The 25,313-nt window shown below is 39.0% G+C and overlaps 1 protein-coding gene across 2 annotated transcripts in view; it reads left to right on the top strand.

Moving 5' to 3' along the window:
• Positions 1-25,313, top strand: part of CCDC138 (coiled-coil domain containing 138) — a 160,389-nt gene that overhangs the window by 131,253 nt on the left and 3,823 nt on the right. For both annotated transcript variants that reach the window (XM_053707614.1, XM_053707615.1), the window contains exons 12-13: positions 18,121-18,297; positions 22,718-22,856. In XM_053707614.1, the coding sequence (XP_053563589.1) occupies positions 18,121-18,297; positions 22,718-22,856 (316 nt within the window). The remainder of the gene's footprint in view (positions 1-18,120; positions 18,298-22,717; positions 22,857-25,313) is intronic.

The raw sequence follows: 25,313 nt of genomic DNA, 5'->3' as shown, positions 1-25,313 counted from the left end.
TGGCATTTCTAAGGTCGCATGGATGGAAGGTGAACGAAAAGAAGAGTTCTCTCTTTCCACTCACAAGAGTTCCCTTCTTGGGGACTCTTATAGATTCTGTAGAAATGAAGATTTACCTGACAGAAGACAGGTTAACAAAGCTTCAAAATGCATGCCGTGTCCTTCATTCCATTCAACACCCGTCAGTAGCTCAATGCATGGAGGTGATCGGCTTAATGGTAGCAGCAATGGACATAGTACCCTTTGCACGTCTACATCTCAGACCGCTGCAATTGTGCATGCTAAGTCAGTGGAATGGGGATTACTCAGACTTGTCCCCTACTCTGAATCTGGATCAAGAGACCAGAAATTCTCTTCTATGGTGGCTTTCTCGGCCACATCTGTCCAGGGGGATGCCATTCAGCAGGCCGGACTGGACAATTGTAACAACAGACGCCAGCCTACTAGGTTGGGGCGCTGTCTGGAATTCTCTGAAGGCTCAGGGACAATGGAATCAGGAGGAGAGTCTCCTACCAATAAACATTCTGGAATTGAGAGAAGTTCTCAATGCCCTTCTGGCTTGGCCCCAGTTAAAAACTCGGGGGTTCATCAGGTTTCAGTCGGACAACATCACGACTGTAGCTTACATCAACCATCAGGGAGGGACAAGAAGCTCCCTAGCAATGATGGAAGTATCAAAGATAATTCGCTGGGCAGAGTCTCACTCTTGCCACCTGTCAGCAATCCACATCCCGGGAGTGGAGAACTGGGAGGCGGATTTCTTAAGTCGTCAGACTTTTCATCCGGGGGAGTGGGAACTTCATCCGGAGGTCTTTGCCCAAATACTTCGACGTTGGGGCAAACCAGAGATAGATCTCATGGCGTCTCGACAGAACGCCAAGCTTCCTCGTTACGGGTCCAGATCCAGGGATCCGGGAGCGGTTCTGATAGATGCTTTGACAGCACCTTGGACCTTCGGGATGGCTTATGTGTTTCCACCCTTCCCGATGCTTCCTCGATTGATTGCCAGAATCAAACAGGAGAGAGCATCAGTGATTCTAATAGCGCCTGCATGGCCACGCAGGACTTGGTATGCAGATCTAGTGGACATGTCATCCTGTCCACCTTGGTCGCTACCTCTGAAACAGGACCTTCTGATCCAGGGTCCCTTCAAACATCAAAATCTAATTTCTCTGAAGCTGACTGCTTGGAAATTGAACGCTTGATTTTATCAAAACGTGGTTTTTCTGAGTCAGTTATTGATACCTTAATACAGGCTAGGAAGCCTGTTACCAGAAAGATTTACCATAAGATATGGCGCAAATACTTATATTGGTGCGAATCCAAGAGTTACTCATGGAGTAAGGTTAGGATTCCGAGGATATTGTCTTTTCTACAAGAAGGTTTAGAAAAGGGTTTATCCGCTAGTTCCTTAAAGGGACAGATTTCAGCTCTGTCCATTCTTTTACACAAACGTCTGTCAGAAGTTCCGGACGTTCAAGCTTTTTGTCAGGCTTTAGCTAGGATCAAGCCTGTGTTTAAAACTGTTGCTCCACCATGGAGTTTGAACTTAGTTCTTAATGTTTTACAGGGGGTTCCGTTTGAACCCCTTCATTCCATTGATATCAAGTTGTTATCTTGGAAAGTTCTGTTTTTAATGGCGATTTCCTCGGCTCGAAGAGTCTCTGAGTTATCTGCCTTACATTGTGATTCTCCTTATCTGATTTTTCATTCAGACAAGGTAGTTCTGCGTACTAAACCTGGGTTCCTACCTAAGGTGGTCACTAACAGGAATATCAATCAAGAGATTGTGGTTACATCTTTGTGTCCTAATCCTTCTTCGAAAAAGGAACGTCTGCTACACAATCTAGATGTAGTCCGTGCCCTGAAATTTTATCTACAGGCAACTAAGGATTTTCGACAAACGTCTTCCCTGTTTGTCGTTTATTCTGGTCAGAGGAGAGGTCAAAAAGCTTCGGCTACCTCTCTCTCCTTTTGGCTTCGTAGCATAATACGGTTAGCCTATGAGACTGCTGGACAGCAGCCTCCTGAAAGAATTACAGCACATTCTACTAGAGCTGTGGCTTCCACTTTGGCCTTTAAGAATGAGGCTTCTGTTGAACAGATTTGCAAGGCTGCAACTTGGTCTTCTCTTCATACTTTTTCCAAATTTTCCAAATTTGACACTTTTGCTTCTTCGGAGGCTGTTTTTGGGAGAAAGGTTCTTCAGGCAGTGGTTCCTTCCGTATAAAGAGCCTGCCTGTCCCTCCCGTCATTTGTGTACTTTAGCTTTGGTATTGGTATCCCATAAGTAATGGATGATCCGTGGACTGTATACACTTAACAAGAGAAAACATAATTTATGCTTACCTGATAAATTTATTTCTCTTGTAGAGTATCCAGTCCACGGCCCGCCCTGTCACTTTAAGGCAGGTAATTTTTCCATTAAACTACAGTCACCACTGTACCCTATGGTTTTCCTTTCTCTGCATGTTTTCGGTCGAATGACTGGTAATGGCAGTTAGGGGAGGAGCTATATAGCAGCTCTGCTGGGTGAATCCTCTTGCACTTCCTGTTGGGGAGGAGTTAATATCCCATAAGTAATGGATGATCCGTGGACTGGATACACTACAAGAGAAATAAATTTATCAGGTAAGCATAAATTATGTTTTCTTCCTCTGTTATCCAGGTCCTCTATCCTGGACAGCAGAAACAGTATATTCCCTTCTTGGTCTTGAATTTGTTGGGAGTTGGAAGTCACCTGTTTTTGCATTGTCTCATGCTTTTCTTTCATGTAATTAACAAGAGTCCATGAGCTAGTGACGTATGGGATATACATTCCTACCAGGAGGGGCAAAGTTTCCCAAACCTTAAAATGCCTATAAATACACCCCTCACCACACCCACAAATCAGTTTTACAAACTTTGCCTCCAAGGGAGGTGGTGAAGTAAGTTTGTGCTAGATTCTACGTTGATATGCGCTCCGCAGCAAGTTGGAGCCCGGTTTTCCTCTCAGCGTGCAGTGAATGTCAGAGGGATGTGAGGAGAGTATTGCCTATTGAATGCAGTGATCTCCTTCTACGGGGTCTATTTCATAAGGTTCTCTGTTATCGGTCGTAGAGATTCATCTCTTACCTCCCTTTTCAGATCGACGATATACTCTTATATTTACCATTTCCTCTACTGATTCTCGTTTCAGTACTGGTTTGGCTTTCTACAAACATGTAGATGAGTGTCCTGGGGTAAGTAAGTCTTATTTTCTGTGACACTCTAAGCTATGGTTGGGCACTTTATTTATAAAGTTCTAAATATATGTATTCAAACATTTATTTGCCTTGACTCAGAATGTTCAACTTTCCTTATTTCCAGACAGTCAGTTTCATATTTGGGATTATGCTTTAATTATCATATTTTTCTTACCTCAAAAATTTGACTTTTTTCCCTGTGGGCTGTTAGGCTCGCGGGGGCTGAAAATGCTTCATTTTATTGCGTCATTCTTGGCGCGGACTTTTTTGGCGCAAAAATTCATTTCCATTTCCGGCGTCATACGTGTCGCCGGAAGTTGCGTCATTTTTTTGACGTTATTTTGCGCCAAAAATGTCGGCGTTCCGGATGTGGCGTCATTTTTGGCGCCAAAAGCATTTAGGCGCCAAATAATGTGGGCGTCTTATTTGGCGCCAAAAAATATGGGCGTCGCTTTTGTCTCCACATTATTTCAGTCTCATTTTTCATTTGCTTCTGGTTGCTAGAAGCTTGATGTTTGGCATTTTTTTCCCATTCCTGAAACTGTCTTATAAGGAATTTGATCTATTTTGCTTTATATGTTGTTTTTTCTCTTACATATTGCAAGATGTCTCACGTTGCATCTGAGCCAGAAGATACTACAGGAAAACCTCTGCCTGCTGGATCTACCAAAGCTAAGTGTATCTGCTGTAAACTTTTGGTAGCTATTCCTCCAGCTGTTGTTTGTATTAAATGTCATGACAAACTTGTTAATGCAGATAATATTTCCTTTAGTGATGTACCATTGCCTGTTGCAGTTCCCTCAACATCTAAGGTGCAGAATGTTCCTGATAACATAAGAGATTTTGTTTCTGAATCCATAAAGAAGGCTTTGTCTGTTATTTCTCCTTCTAGTAAACGTAAAAAGTCTTTTAAATCTTCTCTCTCTACAGATGAATTTTTAAATGAACACCATCATTCTGATTCTTTGGACTCTTCTGGTTCAGAGGATTCTGTCTCAGAGATTGATGCTGATAAATCTTCATATTTATTTAAGATGGAATTTATTCGCTCTTTACTTAAAGAAGTACTAATTGCTTTAGAAATAGAGGATTCTAGTCCTCTTGATACTAATTCTATACGTTTGGATAAGGTTTTTAAAGCTCCTGCGGTTTTTCCAGAAGTCTTTCCTGTTCCTAATGCTATTTCTGCAGTAATTACTAAGGAATGGGATAGATTGGGTAATTCATTTACTCCTTCTAAACGTTTTAAGCAATTATATCCTGTTCCGCCTGACAGATTAGAATTTTGGGACAAAATCCCTAAAGTTGATGGGGCTATTTCTACCCTTGCTAAACGTACTACCATTCCTACATCAGATGGTACCTCGTTTAAGGATCCTTTAGATAGAAAAATTGAATCTTTTCTAAGAAAAGCTTATCTATGTTCAGGTAATCTTCTTAGACCTGCTATATCATTGGCTGATGTTGCTGCAGCTTCAACTTTTTGGTTGGAAACTCTAGCGCAACAAGTAACAAATCGTGATTCTCATGATATTATTATTCTTCTCCAGCATGCTAATAATTTCATCTGTGATGCCATTTTTGATAATATTAGAGTTGATGTTAGATTTATGTCTCTGGCTATCTTAGCCAGAAGAGCTTTATGGCTTAAGACTTGGAATGCTGATATGGCTTCTAAATCAACTCTACTTTCCATTTCTTTCCAGGGAAACAAATTATTTGGTTCTCAGTTGGATTCTATTATTTCAACTGTTACTGGTGGGAAAGGAACTTTTTTACCACAGGATAAAAAGTCTAAAGGTAAAAACAGGGCTAACAATCGTTTTCGTTCCTTTCGTTTCAACAAAGAACAAAAGCCTGATCCTTCGTCCTCAGGAGCAGTTTCAGTTTGGAAACCATCTCCAGTCTGGAATAAATCCAAGCCTGCTAGAAAGGCAAAGCCTGCTTCTAAGTTCACATGAAGGTACGGCCCTCATTCCAGTTCAGCTGGTAGGGGGCAGGTTACGTTTTTTCAAAGAAATTTGGATCAGTTCTGTTCACAATCTTTGGATTCAGAACATTGTTTCAGAAGGGTACAGAATTGGTTTCAAGATGAGACCTCCTGCAAAGAGATTTTTTCTTTCCCATGTCCCAGTAAATCCAGTGAAAGCTCAAGCATTTCTGAATTGTGTTTCAGATCTAGAGTTGGCTGGAGTAATTATGCCAGTTCCAGTTCCGGAACAGGGGATGGGGTTTTATTCAAATCTCTTCATTGTACCAAAGAAGGAGAATTCCTTCAGACCAGTTCTGGATCTAAAATTATTGAATCGTTATGTAAGGATACCAACGTTCAAGATGGTAACTGTAAGGACTATATTGCCTTTTGTTCAGCAAGGGAATTATATGTCCACAATAGATTTACAGGATGCATATCTGCATATTCCGATTCATCCAGATCATTATCAGTTCCTGAGATTCTCTTTTCTAGACAAGCATTACCAATTTGTGGCTCTACCGTTTGGCCTTGCTACAGCTCCAAGAATTTTCACAAAGATTCTCGGTGCCCTTCTGTCTGTAATCAGAGAACAGGGTATTGTGGTATTTCCTTATTTGGACGATATCTTGGTACTTGCTCCGTCTTTACATTTAGCAGAGTCTCATACGAATCGACTTGTGTTGTTTCTTCAAGATCATGGTTGGAGGATCAATTTACCAAAAAGTTCTTTGATTCCTCAAACAAGGGTAACCTTTCTGGGTTTCCAGATAGATTCAGTGTCCATGACTTTGTCTTTAACAGACAAGAGACGTCTAAAATTGATTACAGCCTGTCGAAACCTTCAGTCTCAATCATTCCCTTCGGTAGCCTTATGCATGGAAATTCTAGGTCTTATGACTGCTGCATCGGACGCGATCCCCTTTGCTCGTTTTCACATGCGACCTCTTCAGCTCTGTATGCTGAACCAATGGTGCAGGGATTACACGAAGATATATCATTTAATATCTTTAAAACCGATTGTTCGGCACTCTCTAACGTGGTGGACAGATCACCATCGTTTAATTCAGGGGGCTTCTTTTGTTCTTCCGACCTGGACTGTAATTTCAACAGATGCAAGTCTCACAGGTTGGGGAGCTGTGTGGGGATCTCTGACGGCACAAGGAGTTTGGGAATCTCAGGAGGTGAGATTACCGATCAATATCTTGGAACTCCGTGCAGTTTTCAGAGCTCTTCAGTTTTGGCCTCTTCTGAAGAGAGAATCGTTCATTTGTTTTCAGACAGACAATGTCACAACTGTGGCATACATCAATCATCAAGGAGGGACTCACAGTCCTCTGGCTATGAAAGAAGTATCTCGAATTTTGGTTTGGGCGGAATCCAGCTCCTGTCTAATCTCTGCGGTTCATATCCCAGGTGTAGACAATTGGGAAGCGGATTATCTCAGTCGCCAAACGTTGCATCCGGGCGAATGGTCTCTTCACCCAGAGGTATTTCTTCAGATTGTTCAAATGTGGGGGCTCCCAGAGATAGATCTGATGGCCTCTCATCTAAACAAGAAACTTCCCAGGTATCTGTCCAGATCCCGGGATCCTCAGGCGGAGGCAGTGGATGCATTATCACTTCCTTGGAAGTATCATCCTGCCTATATCTTTCCGCCTCTAGTTCTTCTTCCAAGAGTAATCTCCAAGATTCTGAGGGAATGCTCGTTTGTTCTGCTAATAGCTCCGGCATGGCCTCACAGGTTTTGGTATGCGGATCTTGTCCGGATGGCATCTTGCCAACCATGGACTCTTCCGTTAAGACCAGACCTTCTGTCTCAAGGTCCTTTTTTTCCATCCGGATCTGAAATCCTTAAATTTAAAGGTATGGAGATTGAACGCTTGATTCTTGGTCATAGAGGTTTCTCTGACTCCGTGATTAATACTATGTTACAGGCTCGTAAATCTGTATCTCGAGAGATATATTATAGAGTCTGGAAGACTTATATTTCTTGGTGTCTTTCTCATCATTTTTCTTGGCATTCTTTTAGAATACCGAGAATTTTACAGTTTCTTCAGGATGGTTTAGATAAGGGTTTGTCCGCGAGTTCTTTGAAAGGACAAATCTCCGCTCTTTCTGTTCTTTTTCACAGAAAGATTGCTATTCTTCCTGATATTCATTGTTTTGTACAAGCTTTGGTTCGTATAAAACCTGTCATTAAGTCAATTTCTCCTCCATGGAGTTTGAATTTGGTTTTGGGAGCTCTTCAAGCTCCTCCGTTTGAACCTATGCATTCATTGGACATTAAATTACTTTCTTGGAAAGTTTTGTTCCTTTTGGCCATCTCTTCTGCTAGAAGAGTTTCTGAATTATCTGCTCTTTCGTGTGAGTCTCCTTTTCTGATTTTTCATCAGGATAAGGCGGTGTTGCGAACTTCTTTTGAATTTTTACCTAAAGTTGTGAATTCCAACAACATTAGTAGAGAAATTGTGGTTCCTTCATTATGTCCTAATCCTAAGAATTCTAAGGAGAAATCATTGCATTCTTTGGATGTTGTTAGAGCTTTGAAATATTATGTTGAAGCTACGAAATCTTTCCGTAAGACTTCTAGTCTATTTGTTATCTTTTCCGGTTCTAGGAAAGGCCAGAAAGCTTCTGCCATTTCTTTGGCATCTTGGTTGAAATCTTTAATTCATCTTGCCTATGTTGAGTCGGGTAAAATTCCGCCTCAAAGAATTACAGCTCATTCTACTAGGTCAGTTTCTACTTCCTGGGCGTTTAGGAATGAAGCTTCGGTTGACCAGATCTGCAAAGCAGCAACTTGGTCCTCTTTGCATACTTTTACTAAATTCTACCATTTTGATGTATTTTCTTCTTCTGAAGCAGTTTTTGGTAGAAAAGTTCTTCAGGCAGCGGTTTCAGTTTGAATCTTCTGCTTATGTTTTTTGTTAAACTTTATTTTGGGTGTGGATTATTTTCAGCAGGAATTGGCTGTCTTTATTTTATCCCTCCCTCTCTAGTGACTCTTGTGTGGAAAGATCCACATCTTGGGTAGTCATTATCCCATACGTCACTAGCTCATGGACTCTTGTTAATTACATGAAAGAAAACATAATTTATGTAAGAACTTACCTGATAAATTCATTTCTTTCATATTAACAAGAGTCCATGAGGCCCACCCTTTTTTGTGGTGGTTATGATTTTTTTGTATAAAGCACAATTATTCCAATTCCTTATTTTATATGCTTCGCACTTTTTTTCTTATCACCCCACTTCTTGGCTATTCGTTAAACTGATTTGTGGGTGTGGTGAGGGGTGTATTTATAGGCATTTTAAGGTTTGGGAAACTTTGCCCCTCCTGGTAGGAATGTATATCCCATACGTCACTAGCTCATGGACTCTTGTTAATATGAAAGAAATGAATTTATCAGGTAAGTTCTTACATAAATTATGTTTTTTTCAAGTGTCTGAACTTGCTGGCTGACCTGGTGAAAGTCTTTTTTTTAAGTCGCCAAACAGTGATCTCATCTCTGTCAGCACAGCGTTAATAATAAGTTCTTGTGGTTGTGGATCTGATTTTGGGCCCTCAACAGTCGGCAATGGAGTAGGGGGGGTGACTCCGTGCTGATTATGTCTGTGCCTGAGTTTACCAGTTTGAGATAGTTGGTGAGGTTTGCGCTCCTACGGCCCTTCTCTGCTTTGTTATTTTTCCTGTTAGACATATATTAAGCTTAGGTGTATATTTTGTAATATACTCTCAGCCCAAGATAGTGGTTGCTGCTATGGCTGTAGTTGTAAAGGCTTATCTTAAAAGCAGGCTACCCCTGTATGCAGGTTTTTATTATCCTCTGCTCTTGTGAGAATTCAGGCCCTGCTTAAGCGTATATGCTCCGTTAACTAGTGTCAGTCAGTGCCCCTGCTGTTTCAGATGTTACAATATAGGTTGCTGTACTGCCTTTCTTTGTTCAATTAATGATCTAATGTCCCAGCTCTGTTAGGTAGTCCCTCTTCTGTTATGGCAGATATGTTGTAAAGCAGGGAGGGGAGTATAGTATGGTCTCATTGTCGCGTAATCCCTGATGTGGCAGCAATTAGTTTATTCTCTTAATATGGTCAATTGTATGGAGGGTCCTTTCAAACCTCAAATTCAGTGGCTTTAGGCACAGAGAGAAAGAAAAAAGGATAAACAAACACCTTCACATCCCTCAGCCAGATAGCTTCTATATAAGGTTTACATCACGTTCAAGTGTTTTGTGGCCCCCCAGCAGTGCTGCTAAACTGTGCTCCGAGCAGGCGTGTTAGATTGGGATCTGAGCTATTTTACAGCATGGCCCCCCCGAGCCCGGTCCTTCTCACCTCTATCGTAGCTTTTTCGTGAAGGACATAACACCCGCCACATGCCGACTCTACCAGAGGTCCGCAGAGCTCTTTTCAACCTCAGCCAGTCAAATGCTTCAGTCAGCACTGGGACACTACACGGGCTGACCACAATCGGTTCACAAGTAGCTGGCTTCCTCCACCTCTCTATGGCCCGGTGATTAGAGCGCGGATCTCGAATGCGCTGCCGTCAGTGATATCGCTGTGTGATATGGGAACATAAGGCTGTGTAATAAATGTGAGGTCACAGGGCCGTCTAGGCCGCAAGCTCCGGGGATGTTGCAGCCTCCTCAAAACTGCCTTCTCACACTCAAATGTATGGCAGAGTATGTTGTTGGTATATTGCCCAAGGAATGGGGTAGGTAAGTAGGGGAACTACCCTGTTATTCAATTACTCTCGGGTGTAGGGCTTAGGAGCCAGGAATCAAGCAGCCATCTCCCTGCGTGGCCAGGCTCCGCCCCCCCATTGAATTTATTTTAGTAGAGATTGCTTAATGCTTTTAATATTTTTGTAGCATTGATCAATGTATTGTAGGTCTGCTTCTTCCATGGTCTCCATTTTCAATGTTATTGTCAATAAGGCTGAGGCTTGATAAAAGTTGGTATCTATATGGTTTTTGGTGACACAGTATAGGTGATGGTATAATTGTAGCTACGTACAGTACTGGCTAGATGTAACCAGGGTTATCCGGGGGGGGGTTGTTATCCAATAATGAGCCGCTGCTCTGGGCCTAAAACTTCCGTTCTGTTGCATCAGTTTCATTAAAACAACATATAAAGTTTGAAAAACTAAAACACAAAGGAAACGAGGTTGCCAAAATGGCTTTGCATAGTCTGTATCAAAACAATAGGACATAGTGTACAAAATACTCACAAAAAGAGTCACCTCCAGGTGCTCTTATAGCAAGCTGGAACTTCCCAGACGTCCAGCTGACTGATTACAGGTTGCAGAATACAAAGGTACTACAATATTTATTCATCAATTATTGATAAATTATTTTCTTTCATAGTGGTGAGAGTCCACAAGGCCCACCCTGTTGTTTTGGTGATGATTTATTTTTGTGCACATCGTTTTCCCCCTGTTTTGCTCTTAATACTTTTCCTGCCTTTTTTTTTGCTTGGATATACGTCAGACTAGTTTACCAGCGAGGTTGGACGGGTTTTAAAGCGCTCTTTGGGAATCTTTGCCACCTCCTAATTCCCAGGAGTAATAAATAGTGTACACCATGAATGAAATTCATTTATCAGGTAAGCATAAATTTGTTTTTTTTCCCTGTATAAGATATTTAGAATTTGTCAATTGGAATGGATATATGATATACAGGTATACCTCGCTCATAGAGTGGGATAGGGACCGGAGCCTTAAACCACCTTAAAGTGAAACAATGCGGATTTCTTTCTTTTCACTTGCCAGTGTGATAAAAACTTGAAAACCTGTTTGAACGAATATACTTTAGGTGTTCAATAGTGCTGAGTTTAGTTTAACAATGGTGACAATTACTGTAGTCAAATTTGCCAGACTACAACACTGAGACATGGAGTGCACTGTAAAAAAGACCAAACAAGGGTTCCTTCTTAAAGTCTTGGTGCTTACTCGATGCCCCTCCCAGGTTACTGACTCCGTGGGAGACCCGGCTTTCCACAGACTCCCAACACATCTCCCCTCTATCCTCCCACTACCAAATCCTATTGGATTCTGCCAAACTTGTCAAGACCAGACAAATGGAGGACTGGGAGAGAGATTGGGGGGTGACCCTCCCGGCAGAGGAGTGGTCGGATGCAATCCAATACACTAAGTCATCCATCCACTGCGTGACTCTCTTTGAACTTTTCTACAAGCTACTGACTAGATGGCATTACTTTCCTTTGAAGTTACATAAAATGTTTCCTAGTAGTTCTCCTCTCTGCTGGAGAGGCTGCCAACAGATTGGTGACCCCCTACACATCTGGTGGTCCTGCCCTGTTATTGCCCCTTTTTGGCATAGACTAGAGGGTCTCTGTCGTCATCTTGGCCATATCACATCTCTTCCTCCGGACACAGCCTTAATCCACTTAGGCCTTCGGGCTCACTCCGTATCAGACCGCACTCTGCTGATAACAATAATGATGGCCGCGAAATTACTGATTGCCAGAAATTGGAAGAGACCCGACTGCCCTAACTGGCAGGCCCTGATTAACCTCACCTCTTACTTCCGGTCCATGGAAAACTATGTATACAATGCCCGCCAGCAAATGGGCCTGCACGCTATGATTTGGGACTCACTGGGAGAGGATAGGATTCTCTCATTCTGAAGGATGCATTGTAATATATCTCCACACAGACTACGTGGGAGGGGACTGTGATACGACCCCCCTCCCTGTGCCTGGTTCTTTCCCCCCCCCCCCCCCCCCCCCCGAATCCCCTTTTTTTTTTTTTTTTTTTTTTTTTTTTTTTAAATCCCCATTCCCCCCCCTTTTTATTCCTCCCCACTCTTCTGACTGCTCTTTCTCTGAGTAGGGTATATGCTGTTCTCTGCCTGTGCAATGGTACTAGATAACTCATCTATATCTCAACCCTAACACGTAAACTATTTATTACATTCATACTTCTCTAATGGTTATTAAACATAATTATAAACTATAAAGAGCTATAAAAAGGTGAATGCCGATTCCATAGATTTAGAGGTACTTCACATTTCGAATGGCCCGCTTTGCACAATCACCACGATGTGTTAGGATGTGCTGACTTATTCTTTACCATAACTATGGCTATCGTATTCCATTTACCTGCTTTGTAAATTGTTTACTTTTATAATTAATAAGTCAAGGCTCAAAAGTAGCCTCTCAGATTTGAAAAATATAAAGGAGGTATCATTGATATTATCTCGCTTGAAGATTAAACTGGTTTCTCGTGTACCATAGAAGACATCCATAGGTTATTTCTGACTGGTGTTGTATTGTTTTACATTTTTGTAAGTTCTCATTTGTCTCTTGAGTATATTTGAAACTGGAAATCATTTATTTATTTATTTTCTCTTGAATTCATATTGTTTATATTGTCTATCTCCATTACCTCAATAAAAAAAATTTATTTAAAAAAGACCAAACAAGGGGGGCATGTCTGGGCTATGGCCGAAGATGGCCGCTAAACTGGGAGCACTGATACAGAAGATTACATTCCGCCGTGTATATTAGCTTGCTGAAGTCATCCAACAGTAAAACTTGCTGCATAAGATAGAGGAGACATCGCTGGTTTGGCTGACACCAACATTTTTACTCCTCAGGCTGGACTGTTGAAGTCTTTGGCGGCCTAGAGAGGAAAGGACTTCAGCACGCCCCCGGGTAACCGGGGTAAAGTGAACCACACCAGGTTCACCCTGAACTCTTGAAAATTCTCCCACACCTAAGCTGTTCTGATTGATGTGCTGACATGGAGGGGATACTAGCTGTCATTAAATCTCTTATGGAGGAGTCTGATACGAAAATTGACAAGAGGATTGACAAAATCCTCATATCACTAAATGAGCCAATTCCTAAGTATGGTGCAGGCCTACAGAGAGACATGCGACAGGACAATCCATCTTTACCAGTTTTGGGGAGACACACCTGAATTCTGCACAGATGAGCTGGCAAGTGTAACATTAGAGCGGGGGTCGCCCCAAGTCGCCCCCCCCCCTACTTTGGCTGTTCAAAAGAGTTTTTTGGATACCTCCGGGGTGATGTCATGAGGCCATGTGCAGCATTTTCCTGGTCTGTGCTCTGCAGATGTTGTTGGAGGTGATTACCATGTACTGGAGCTCTCAGAGACTTATCTTGAGGAGTCAAGTGAGCTATCACATACCTGAGATCCATAGTGGCTCATAGTAGCGATACGAGGAGGTCCCTAGCACCGTTGAGGTGCGACCGGCCTCCCTGATTATGCCGGGGTCCACTTCATTACCAGGGAATGGAGGAGCAGCGCCACTCCAGAGGCTCACCGAGACCAGTGACTGTGTGGCTAAGTATGAGACTATGGACTCGAACCTACCTAGGCATTAACTTATCTGCACTTAGGATGAAATCTGTGGTACATGCCCTGAGCTCCCTCTTGACTGTTGCCACCATATTAACAGGATGGGAGTGGGCTGAAACTGCTTAGGCTCCGCTAACCGATTCACCTCATATGCCCATTGCCATAGTAATACAGTCCCAATTCATCAATGCTACTGCTATTGCTGTGCTCGGTACACTATTTTATTGGAGGTAGCTCAAAAGTTATCTATTCTCTCATGTGCCTTTCACCAATAGTCTCCCCTCCATGGTTAGTTGGAAACACAGCCACTTCTTTTCTATATAACCCCTCATGTAATCTCGTTTGAATGTGCCATATGAAAAGCTATGATGCTTGTAAGTTCCTGCACCTTTGATATCATAATTTATACTATGCAATATGTTCTTTTTATGTTTGTGCCCATTTAAACTGTAATTCTTGTCTCAATAACTGTTGGCTTAGACAGTAATGGAATATATGTTCAATCCTAATGCTTAAAAAGGGACTCACACAGTACAGATTTACCATAAACTTTTAATTATCAGCTGTGTTTGCCACCACTATCTATACTTTATGGTTGTGTCCCTTGATGAAAAGGGTAACTCTTTTTAATATTTATTCTTTCTTAATGTTAAAATATTTGAGTGCCAAAAGTGAAGTCTAATCTACCTACAGGGGTATGTTTTTCTTCACATATGCTTTATTTACATATAGCATAGAGCTATATAGATCCTATGCATTTGGCATTGTATTTTTGTTTCAAATATTTAATATATGACTGGTTAGCTAAAACTACTCTCACTTAACTATTCTCTATTGAGACGTCTAAGTCAGATTATTTGTCTATTCTAGGGGGTCAACATCTTCGTTTTTCAGTTATCTTTTTCTTTTCTTTTGGAATGAGCCCTGTTGATATCTGTCCCCAATTTCTATCCCTTCTTATATTACAGCCAGTGGGCACAAATCTCCCTTTGGGGTATGTCTAACTACTAATTTGTATACATATTTCTGGGGGTACTTGGCCAGGTATTATCATAATATACGGTAATTAAAGAAAATGGAGGTTCTATTTTGTTTGGTTCACTTAGTTTAATTTGTTCTGCATATCACTCTACTAATGAAAAACTATAGCCCGCAGTCAGTATGTCTTGGATATGGTATAGCTCTATATAGCCACTGTTCTTGGATTGTCTTCTACTTATAGCGGTCACACACACACTCATGGCTCAGAGACTGTAGCAGAACTCGTTGCCTATACATTTTTATTTGTATATAAGTTAATATTGTGCAGACGTCATACTTTGTACCATTAGTCTATGGCTTGCATTGTCTGTACTTTTTCTGTGTATACCTCAATAAAAATGTTTTTTAAAAAAACAAAAAAAATAATGAACTGGGCATAAAAAAATGGTGCCAGTCTCCTTTCTCACAATCTCACAATAATCTTTGGTACGATCTCTCAAATAGCAAACACTGTCCCCAGTATTCTTTATTGCCTGACTTTTTGTAAGTGGGTTATTTGTAAAGCCTCTTCTTTTACATTATCATCACCTATAGTTCCTATGGGTCCTTATACAATTAAGTGCCACATTTTATACCTGGCCCTATGTTGAGTAAGCTAAAGCCTTTATGGTGTGAGCAGCATTACAAATATGAAACCCTTTTCTCACTTAAGTTTTGTTGTCAATAGAGGATGAAGAGTGATGGTCTTAAACTGTTGTTTAAATTTAGGATTTCCCACAAATCTATTTTATCTTCTGGTTAGCTTAAAGGGCTGAACCCATTTCTTTCATGTAATTAGCAAGAGTCCATGAGCTAGTGACGTATGGGATATACATTCCTACCAGGAGGGGCAAAGTTTCCCAAACCTCAAAATGCCTATAAATACACCCCTCACCACACCCACAATTCAGTTTTACAAACTTTGCCTCCGATGGAGGTGGTGAAGTAAGTTTGTGCTAGATTCTACGTTGATATGCGCTCCGCAGCAAGTTGGAGCCCGGTTTTCCTCTCAGCGTGCAGTGAATGTCAGAGGGATGTGAGGAGTATTGCCTATTTGAATGCAGTGATCTCCTTCTACGGGGTCTATTTCATAGGTTCTCTGTTATCGGTCGTAGAGATTCATCTCTTACCTCCCTTTTCAGATCGACGATATACTCTTATATATACCATTACCTCTGCTGATTCTCGTTTCAGTACTGGTTTGGCTATCTGCTATATGTAGATGAGTGTCCTGGGGTAAGTAAGTCTTATTTTCTGTGACACTCCTAGCTATGGTTGGGCACTTTGTTTATAAAGTTCTAAATATATGTATTCAAACATTTATTTGCCTTGACTCAGAATGTTCAACTTTCCTTATTTTCAGACAGTCAGTTTCATATTTGGGATAATGCATTTTAATTTAACATTTTTCTTACCTTAAAATTTGACTTTTTCCCTGTGGGCTGTTAGGCTCGCGGGGGCTGAAAATGCTTCATTTTATTGCGTCATTCTTGGCGCGGACTTTTTTGGCGCAAAAATTCTATTTCCGTTTTCGGCGTCATACGTGTCGCCGGAAGTTGCGTCATTTTTTGACGTTATTTTGCGCCAAAATTGTCGGCGTTCCGGACGTGGCGTCATTTTTGGCGCCAGAAAGCATTTAGGCGCCAAATAATGTGGGCGTCTTATTTGGCACGACAAAATATGGGCGTCGCTTTTGTCTCCACATTATTTAAGTCTCATTTTTTATTGTTTCTGGTTGCTAGAAGAGTTTCTGAATTATCTGCTCTTTCTTGTGAGTCTCCTTTTCTGATTTTTCATCAGGATAAGGCGGTGTTGCGAACTTCTTTTGAATTTTTACCTAAAGTTGTGAATTCCAACAACATTAGTAGAGAAATTGTGGTTCCTTCATTATGTCCTAATCCTAAGAATTCTAAGGAGAAATCGTTGCATTTTTTGGATGTTGTTAGAGCTTTGAAATATTATGTTGAAGCTACGAAATCTTTTCGTAAGACTTCTAGTCTATTTGTTATCTTTTCCGGTTCTAGAAAAGGCCAGAAAGCTTCTGCCATTTCTTTGGCATCTTGGTTGAAATCTTTAATTCATCTTGCCTATGTTGAGTCGGGTAAAACTCCGCCTCAGAGAATTACAGCTCATTCTACTAGGTCAGTTTCTACTTCCTGGGCGTTTAGGAATGAAGCTTCGGTTGACCAGATCTGCAAAGCAGCAACTTGGTCCTCTTTGCATACTTTTACTAAATTCTACCATTTTGATGTATTTTCTTCTTCTGAAGCAGTTTTTGGTAGAAAAGTACTTCAGGCAGCGGTTTCAGTTTGAATCTTCTGCTTATGTTTTTCGTTAAACTTTATTTTGGGTGTGGATTATTTTCAGCAGGAATTGGCTGTCTTTATTTTATCCCTCCCTCTCTAGTGACTCTTGTGTGGAAAGATCCACATCTTGGGTAGTCATTATCCCATACGTCACTAGCTCATGGACTCTTGCTAATTACATGAAAGAAAACATAATTTATGTAAGAACTTACCTGATAAATTAATTTCTTTCATATTAGCAAGAGTCCATGAGGCCCGCCCTTTTTTTGTGGTGGTTATGATTTTGTATAAAGCACAATTATTCCAATTCCTTATTTTATATGCTTTCGCACTTTTTTATCACCCCACTTCTTGGCTATTCGTTAAACTGAATTGTGGGTGTGGTGAGGGGTGTATTTATAGGCATTTTGAGGTTTGGGAAACTTTGCCCCTCCTGGTAGGAATGTATATCCCATACGTCACTAGCTCATGGACTCTTGCTAATATGAAAGAAATGAATTTATCAGGTAAGTTCTTACATAAATTATGTTTTTTCTTTTTTCTTTCATGATTTAGATAGAGCATGCACTTTTCAGCAACTTTCTAATTTACTCCTATTATCAATTTTTATTCATTCTTTTGGTATCTTTATTTGAAAAAACAGGAATGTAAGCATACGGGCCAGTCCATTTTTGGTTCAGCACCCTGGATAGCATTATGCTGATTGGTGGCTACATTTAGCCACCAATCGGCAAGCTGTACCCAGGTGCTGAACCAAAGATGGGCCGGCTCCTAAGTCTACATTCCTGCTTTTTCAAATAAAGATACAAAGAGAACGAAGAAAATTTCATAATAGGAGTAAATTAGAAAGTTGCTTAAAATTGCATGCTCTATCTGAATCCCGAAAGAAAATAATTTGGGTTCAGTACATACATACAATATTTCTGTTGTTATCGTGAATATAACCTTTATAACATAACTTCAAAATCAGAGCCAACTTATAGGTTTCCAGGGATAATACACTGTTTCTAAATCTGGATATTTTGTATCATTCATTGTGGTTATTTTTCTTAGAAATGTTTGTATTACAAAACTGAACATACTGTGGCACATAGAATAAAAAAGAATGTTTGAAACAATTTCATATTTTATTTACGATAATCTAGTAGGATGATTTATACTTGTTACAGTATATGTCTTAGTGAGAGAGGCAATTTTGGGGGTAGGGGTCAGAGGACAGCATAAAGCAAATCTCTTTTTATGTTTTAGTGGATTACCTTGCCCAAGCGTTGGATGCACTCTGCATGGACTTGAAGACAGATGAAGGAAGAGATATGTTTATTGAGTACCAAGCAGTCACTATTGTATTAAACCTCTTACATCTGTCCAATAGAGGTCTTGTTTCCAGTGTTCTAGATATTTTACTTCAGTTGTCAATGGAAGCCAGTAAGTATGCATTGTTTATATTATAACACTGTTTACTTTCTAACAACGTAACTTGTTATTTTTTTAACCCTTAATGTTCATTTAGTTTCGGGATATTTCACAAAAAATAGATTTTATATATGAAATTTAAATTAAATATAGTGATATTGAGACAAAAAATAATTTGCAACACATAAATGATGTTCTAATCCATGGACATGCCCAATAGTTGCAGGTAGACAGTTTTGTTAAATCTTGTATAGTGTTTGGTGAGACACATTTCAACAGGGGGAGTAAATAAAAGTGACTTTGTTTACCAACATAAAAGTTGTTCCCTCACTCGCCCCCTCAATTCGTAGTTCTTTCCATTGTAAGATGGATAAGAATAATGTTCCAGGATGGTGGAGAAGTTCTGTTGCAAGGTAAATGTTGCTACTGGCTTTGCCCTTTGTCTCAGACACGTGAGGTAAACGCTGTTCATTATAATGGCAGATGCACAATTAACTTTTTTAGTTCATGATTGCCTTTCAATTATGTTCTGTATGCCAGTTTTTAGTGATAATTCATTATATCCAACATATCGAGTGTAATTAACCCATCTAATTTATCTTTTTTTAGAGAATGTCATTTTAACAATAGCAACACCACACATATGTGTTTAACCCCTGCAAATGGGTAAACACATAGTTAAATTATCGCTCAGAGCCACATAACACTGCTGGTCCAGAATGGAAAATGCCACTGACCAAGTCAGCAGCAATAGTTGCAAAAAGTGTTTGACTGCCACTGCTGATTGGGTTACCGGCAGTTTCTGGTCAGACCAGTATTGCTCTGCGGCTCCCAAGTGGTATTTTTAACTTTGTGTTTAACCTTGATTGCAGAGCACACACAGAGCTGGGGTGTTAAAATTACATTATTATTATTATTATTATTATGATGAAGTATTTCGAAAACTCATAATGTGGAATCACACTGGTGCTTTTTAATCTATGTGTTCACCGACTATTTAAATGATTATTCATGGCGATGTCTGTGTGTAAACCTAGCATATAAAGTTAATTTAAACCTTGCTTACTTTAAAAATATAAATGTATATTAAACTATATTCAGCTGGCATCTTACTGCTGTTAAAGTCGCAATCATCTGAACTCTATTCCAATGAGGCACCTTGTATGAAAGATTTGATTCTGATCTATTGTGTGAATTTCTTTAGATTAGATGTGAAACAGAGCAGGTCCTGATCGGTACTTCTACCGTGTGTTTAACCCCTTTGCATGTAGTGTATGATTGATAGTATTGAAATGACATTCTCTAACAGATACATTTTTTTTTACTATAATGGCCATTTAAAGCGTTTCCAACAGCTTCTTACTACTAGACCTATGGAACTGTTCAAAATGTGTTAGATATGTTCAGTTACGCATTATTTTTATATTATGTATGGAGAGAGTGGTGTGTACTCAGTGGACACACCACGCCCTTAGGGGGCGCTTCCTCAGTTCCAATATAATAGATGATATGGTAGTGCTAGTAATGTCTCGACAAAAAAACCCAGGCCTAAATCTAGAAATATGATAATAGCAACAATTATAAAACTATAAATAAAACCCTAAAAAATCTAAAATGTGGACATAAGTAAGTAACCACAATGCTGAAAATGATAATAGTAAAAAACTATATATATATATATATATATATATATATATATATATATATATATATATATATAAAAGAATATATATATATTACTAGAATATAAACATAGATTGGAAAAAATAATAAAACCAATTCAAAACCAAATAATGATAATGTGAAAGTCTATGAGTCCAGGGTAATGACAATTTCCAGATGTTTGAGGCTGCACTCTGTCAAAGGATGGCTATCCTGTAGTATGGAATCTAAAAAAGAATAAAAAACAGAGGCGCCACCATGGCCTAATATCGCCAGTACAGGTAAAATGAGCAGCAATATGAGAATGTGAATACTCACAAACATAAAGCACCCTACTGGTGCTAGTAGAGCAGACTGACACTTCTCAGTGGTTCAGCACACTGTATCCAAAGCGCAGAGACAGTCAGGAATCCTCTGACACTCCAATGTATATGTGCCTATGGATAAAGGAAAAAGCAACACGACATGGCCCAATATCATCAGGACAAGGGGAAAATAATACCAATTGCTTGCACTTACAAGATGGTGGGCACCTGCAGGTGCAATCTCCGCAAACTGGAGCCAAAACATCGCCCAGTAGACTTAAAACAGCAATCCTCAACAGGAACCAGGATCAATTATATAATTTATCACAGGAGGTGATAAAAACACACACAATAGCAAGTGTATAAAAGTATAAAAAGTCTTTATTAACACAGCAACGCGTTTCTCAGCCTGCTCAGGGCTGTTTCATCAGGCTATAACAAACATTATAAAACACTTGCTATTTAACAGAAATCTAAAAACAAATGGGCTATTGTGATTGGATAATCAATTAGCAGAAGCACAATTGGCAAAAAAAACACACCTAACTATAATCACCTTTGTGTGGTTGTTAAGGTAACCTTTGTAAACACATGTAGGTAAGATGATATTTAAACATGTTAAACCTCCTTACAAATACAATGTATAAATAGATGTATAAAAGCATACAATACAAAACTAAAAAACTACATTAAACATAACATTTTTGTCCAAAGTCTATCTCAATAGGACATATTAAAAATTAATATAAATCATAGAACCATTGCTATTATCTATATAAATAAACCCAAAGTGCATCTAAAATAACTGCCTATACATTCTCTCAATTTAAATCTCCTTAGTTTCTCAGTATGCTGCAAGTCTGATACCCGTAATATTAATGTTGCCACTTGTTGAGACTAGCTTATTGATCTCAAATGTTAGATAACACATTAGTGCTGACTTAGAATAGATACATGGTGATATACATGTTAAATAATTAAGTATTAAAAACTAAATAATATATAAAAAGTTAATGGTGTGTTTATAGTGACTAGTGCAAATATGAAGAATATATTAATAGCACTGTGTAACAGTGACTAAATTTGTGGTGTGAAAAGTGATAAGTGTTATGAATAAAAAATAATAATAAAATGAATGTTGATAATATATGTGTGACTAATACCAATGTAAAATATGATGACACTGTGTAGCAGTGACTATATTAGTGATGTGAGAGGTGTGACTGGAAATAATTAATAATGGGGTTGATATAAAGAGTGACTATATTAGTGGTGTATATGGTGTAGCTAAATAATAAATAAATATATATACCCTTTGTATAGGTGACTGTAGTCAATGGAAGTGGGTAAGATCTGAACTGATAATGGTAATCACTTCTACTGAGATTAATAGAGTATGAATGATATTCTGTGTGAGACAGACAATCATACAAACATTGTATATATCAGATATTGCAGAATAAATGCACCCCTAATTAAATAATGAGTCTCAAAAACGAGATAACTACAGGACCCTAGAGAAAAAATCATAAATATCATAATAGAAATAACAACTGGAGTGCTCATATTTCAGTAATTCTATTTAGAAGGCTGCCATATCTAGATTTTCATTGAGTCCATCTGGTTGAAGTGTCCTCAATTTCCTGATCCAAAAAGTCTCTCTTTTCCTGAGCGTCAGGAAAGCATCAGGTGAACCTCTAGAGATAGCCTCTAAGGGTATAATTTTCATTGGGGTTTTTTGTTGGTGGTGGTAGGCAAGACAATGTCTTTATTTTTATATACCTCTGATACTTTATCAAAATGAAGGTTATTGTAATGCTATTAGTTTATACACATTGTGTTGTATTACTTTTCAATAACCTACTTAGAGAGTAGACACCATTTAATGAATAATCTGATATTAAAGGGACACTGTACCCAAAAAATTTCTTTTGTAATTCAGAAAGAGCATGCAATTTTAAGCAACTTTCTAATTTACTCCTATTATTAATTTTTCTTCGTTCTCTTGCTATCATTATTTGAAAAAGAAGGCATCTAAGCTTTTTTTTGGTTTCAGTACTCTGGACAGTACTTTTTTATTGGTGGATGAATTTATCCACCAATCAGCAAGGACAACCCAGGTTGTTCACCAAAAATGGGCCGGCATCTAAACTTACATTCTTGCATTTCAAATAAAGATACCAAGAGAAAGAAGAAAATTTGATAATAGGAGTAAATTAGAAAGTTGCTTAAAATTTCATGCTCAATCTGAATCATGAAAGAAAATTTTTGGGTACAGTGTCCCTTTAATCAAAATGTTTATAATTTTTTCATTTGATTAAAAAGGTCATAGAAAAAATCAGGCTAATTTGGCATTACGCACTGATAAAAGGGCAACATACATGTTTTGAAATAATAGTTATACTTTTTGCTTTTTTTCTGGCATTTATTTACTGAATATTAAAGAGTCACCTTTTATGTTACAGGGTTTATGGAGTCTTTTCTGGAAACCTGTAGCACAGAATCATTTTTTAAGACTAGTGCTGCATTGTTACGAGATCCTAAGGTTGATGTTCAGATCCTTGAAAAACTAAGCATAATTATGCAAAAGCTCTCCAAGATAAAGTAAGTATCACAGGATAGGGGGACAGAACACTAAGATAAATAAAGCACCTCTATCTCTATACAAACGGTTCCTAGCTGACCGGTGAAAAATCAGAAATACATTTGTGTAAAGAGCGCCTATGCAGGAAGGCTAAGGTGGCTAAAAATACAATATATTTAATTCCAAATGGTTACATACATAAAAATACTATTAAAAATAAACAATGTTAAAAGATATGAACAATGTTAAAAATGATGCTAAAAACATGGATCCATGCGTTAAATAAGAACATATGAAATAGCAGTATATGAGAATTACGCTGCAATCCCTATGGTAAACTGTATCTCTATATAAATGTTGGTGTTATTCTACACTCTGACTTAATAAACCATCCTGATACAAATAAAAAGGTGAATTACAAATGATAAGTGAACATAAGTGCAAAATGGCAACAGACAAACAAACTAGAGTCCAAAAATATATATATGTGTGGGTGTCCAAAAATATGAAAAAATGAAAAGATTGTGTACACAAAAAGTGGTAAATCCAGAAAGTGGTAAATTCAAGAAATATATCCAATAATGAGCAATGTAAAAGTTCATACAATTGAGTAAAAATAAGTTCAACTTGCTGTGTCTTGGTGGTTCCTACTTTAAATGGGGATATCCTATTAGTGTCCTAAAGTTCTTCGTATTAATATTGCAGTGTCCTGTGAACAAACATCACAATGGTGCAAAGTGTTTCCAAAATAATGGTGATATAGAAAATTAGCTTACCAGTTTAAAGTCAACGCATTTCGGCCTCTGTCCAAAGTATGAATTTTACCCTTAATTGGTGTTTGATCGGCGCTCAAACACCAATTAAGGGTAAAATTGATACTTTATAAATGTCTCATTTTAGCCAATCAGTGCTTCTAGGTAACTCCACCGGAGTGAGCACAATGTTATCTATATGGCACACACGAACTAGCACTGTCTAGCTGTGAAAACTGTGAGAACTCACTGAGATAAGAGGTGGCCTTCAAGGGCTTAGCTTTCAACTAAAAATACCAAGAAAACAAAGCAAATTTGATGATAAAAGTAAATTGGAAAGTTGTTCAAAATTGCATGCCCTATCTCTGAATCATGAAAGTTTTAATATTGACTAGACTGTCCCTTTAACATTCCTACTACCACTAAATAATTTCAATGCCTATATATCAGAAGGAATATACGTAATAAGTATTTGGAATTACCAATATTTTTTCCTGTTGGGCAATTAAAAAAAATATAATTGACAAACCTCTGTTTATAATTACTATATGACAATGCTATCCCCTGCACACATTAAAGCATAATGTTCAGACATGTCCATTTCTCTTGTTAAGTGTGTTCAGTCCACGGGTCATCCATTACTTATGGGATATATTCTCCTTCCCAACAGGAAGTTGCAAGAGGATCACCCAAGCAGAGCTGCTATATAGCTCCTCCCCTCACATGTCATATCCAGTCATTCTCTTGCAACCCTCAACAAAGAAGGAGGTCGCGAGAGGAGCTGGAGTTTTTACTTAATTATTCTTCAATCAAAAGTTTGTTATTTTAAATGGCACCGGAGTGTGCTGTTTTTCTATCTCAGGCAGTATTTGGAAGAAGAAACTGCCTGCGTTTTCTATGATCTTAGCAGGCGTAACTAAGATCCACTGGCTGTTCTCGACATTCTGAGGAGTGGGGTAACTTCAGAAAATGGGAATAGCATGCGGGGTCCTCCGCAAATGAGGTATGTGCAGTACAATATTTTCTGGGAATGGAATTGACTAAGAAAACACTGCTGTTACCCGTATGATGTAAGTACAGCCTTAAATGCAGTAGTAGTGACTGGTATCAGGCTGATAAATGTATGCACAGTAGAGTTATTTTCTGTCTATTCTTTTACACAAGCGTCTGGCATAGAATCCAGACGTCCAGGCTTTTTGTCAGGCTTTGGCTAGGATTAAGCCTGTGTTTAAAACTGTTGCTCCTCCGTGGAGCTTAAACTTGGTTCTTAAAGTTCTTCAGGGTGTTCCGTTTGAACCCCTTCATTCCATTGATATTAAGCTTTTATCTTGGAAAGTTCTGTTTTTGATGGCTATTTCCTCGGCTCGAAGAGTCTCTGAGTTATCTGCCTTACATTGTGATTCTCCTTATCTGATCTTTCATTCAGACAAGGTAGTCCTGCGTACTAAACCTGGGTTTTTACCTAAGGTTGTTTCTAACAGGAATATCAATCAAGAGATTGTTGTTCCATCGTTATGTCCTAATCCTTCTTCAAAGAAGGAACGTCTTTTGCATAATCTAGAAGTGGTCCGTGCCCTGAAGTTCTACTTACAGGCAACTAAAGATTTTCGACAAACTTCTTCTCTGTTTGTCGTTTACTCTGGACAGAGGAGAGGTCAAAAGGCTTCGGCTACCTCTCTCTCTTTTTGGCTTCGTAGCATAATACGCTTAGCCTATGAGACTGCT

The sequence above is a fragment of the Bombina bombina genome, chromosome 3 (genome assembly GCF_027579735.1).
Source record: "Bombina bombina isolate aBomBom1 chromosome 3, aBomBom1.pri, whole genome shotgun sequence".
Lineage (NCBI taxonomy): Eukaryota > Metazoa > Chordata > Amphibia > Anura > Bombinatoridae > Bombina > Bombina bombina.
Note: the sequence above shows the minus strand (reverse complement) of the source record. Positions and strands in the feature narration are given on the sequence as shown.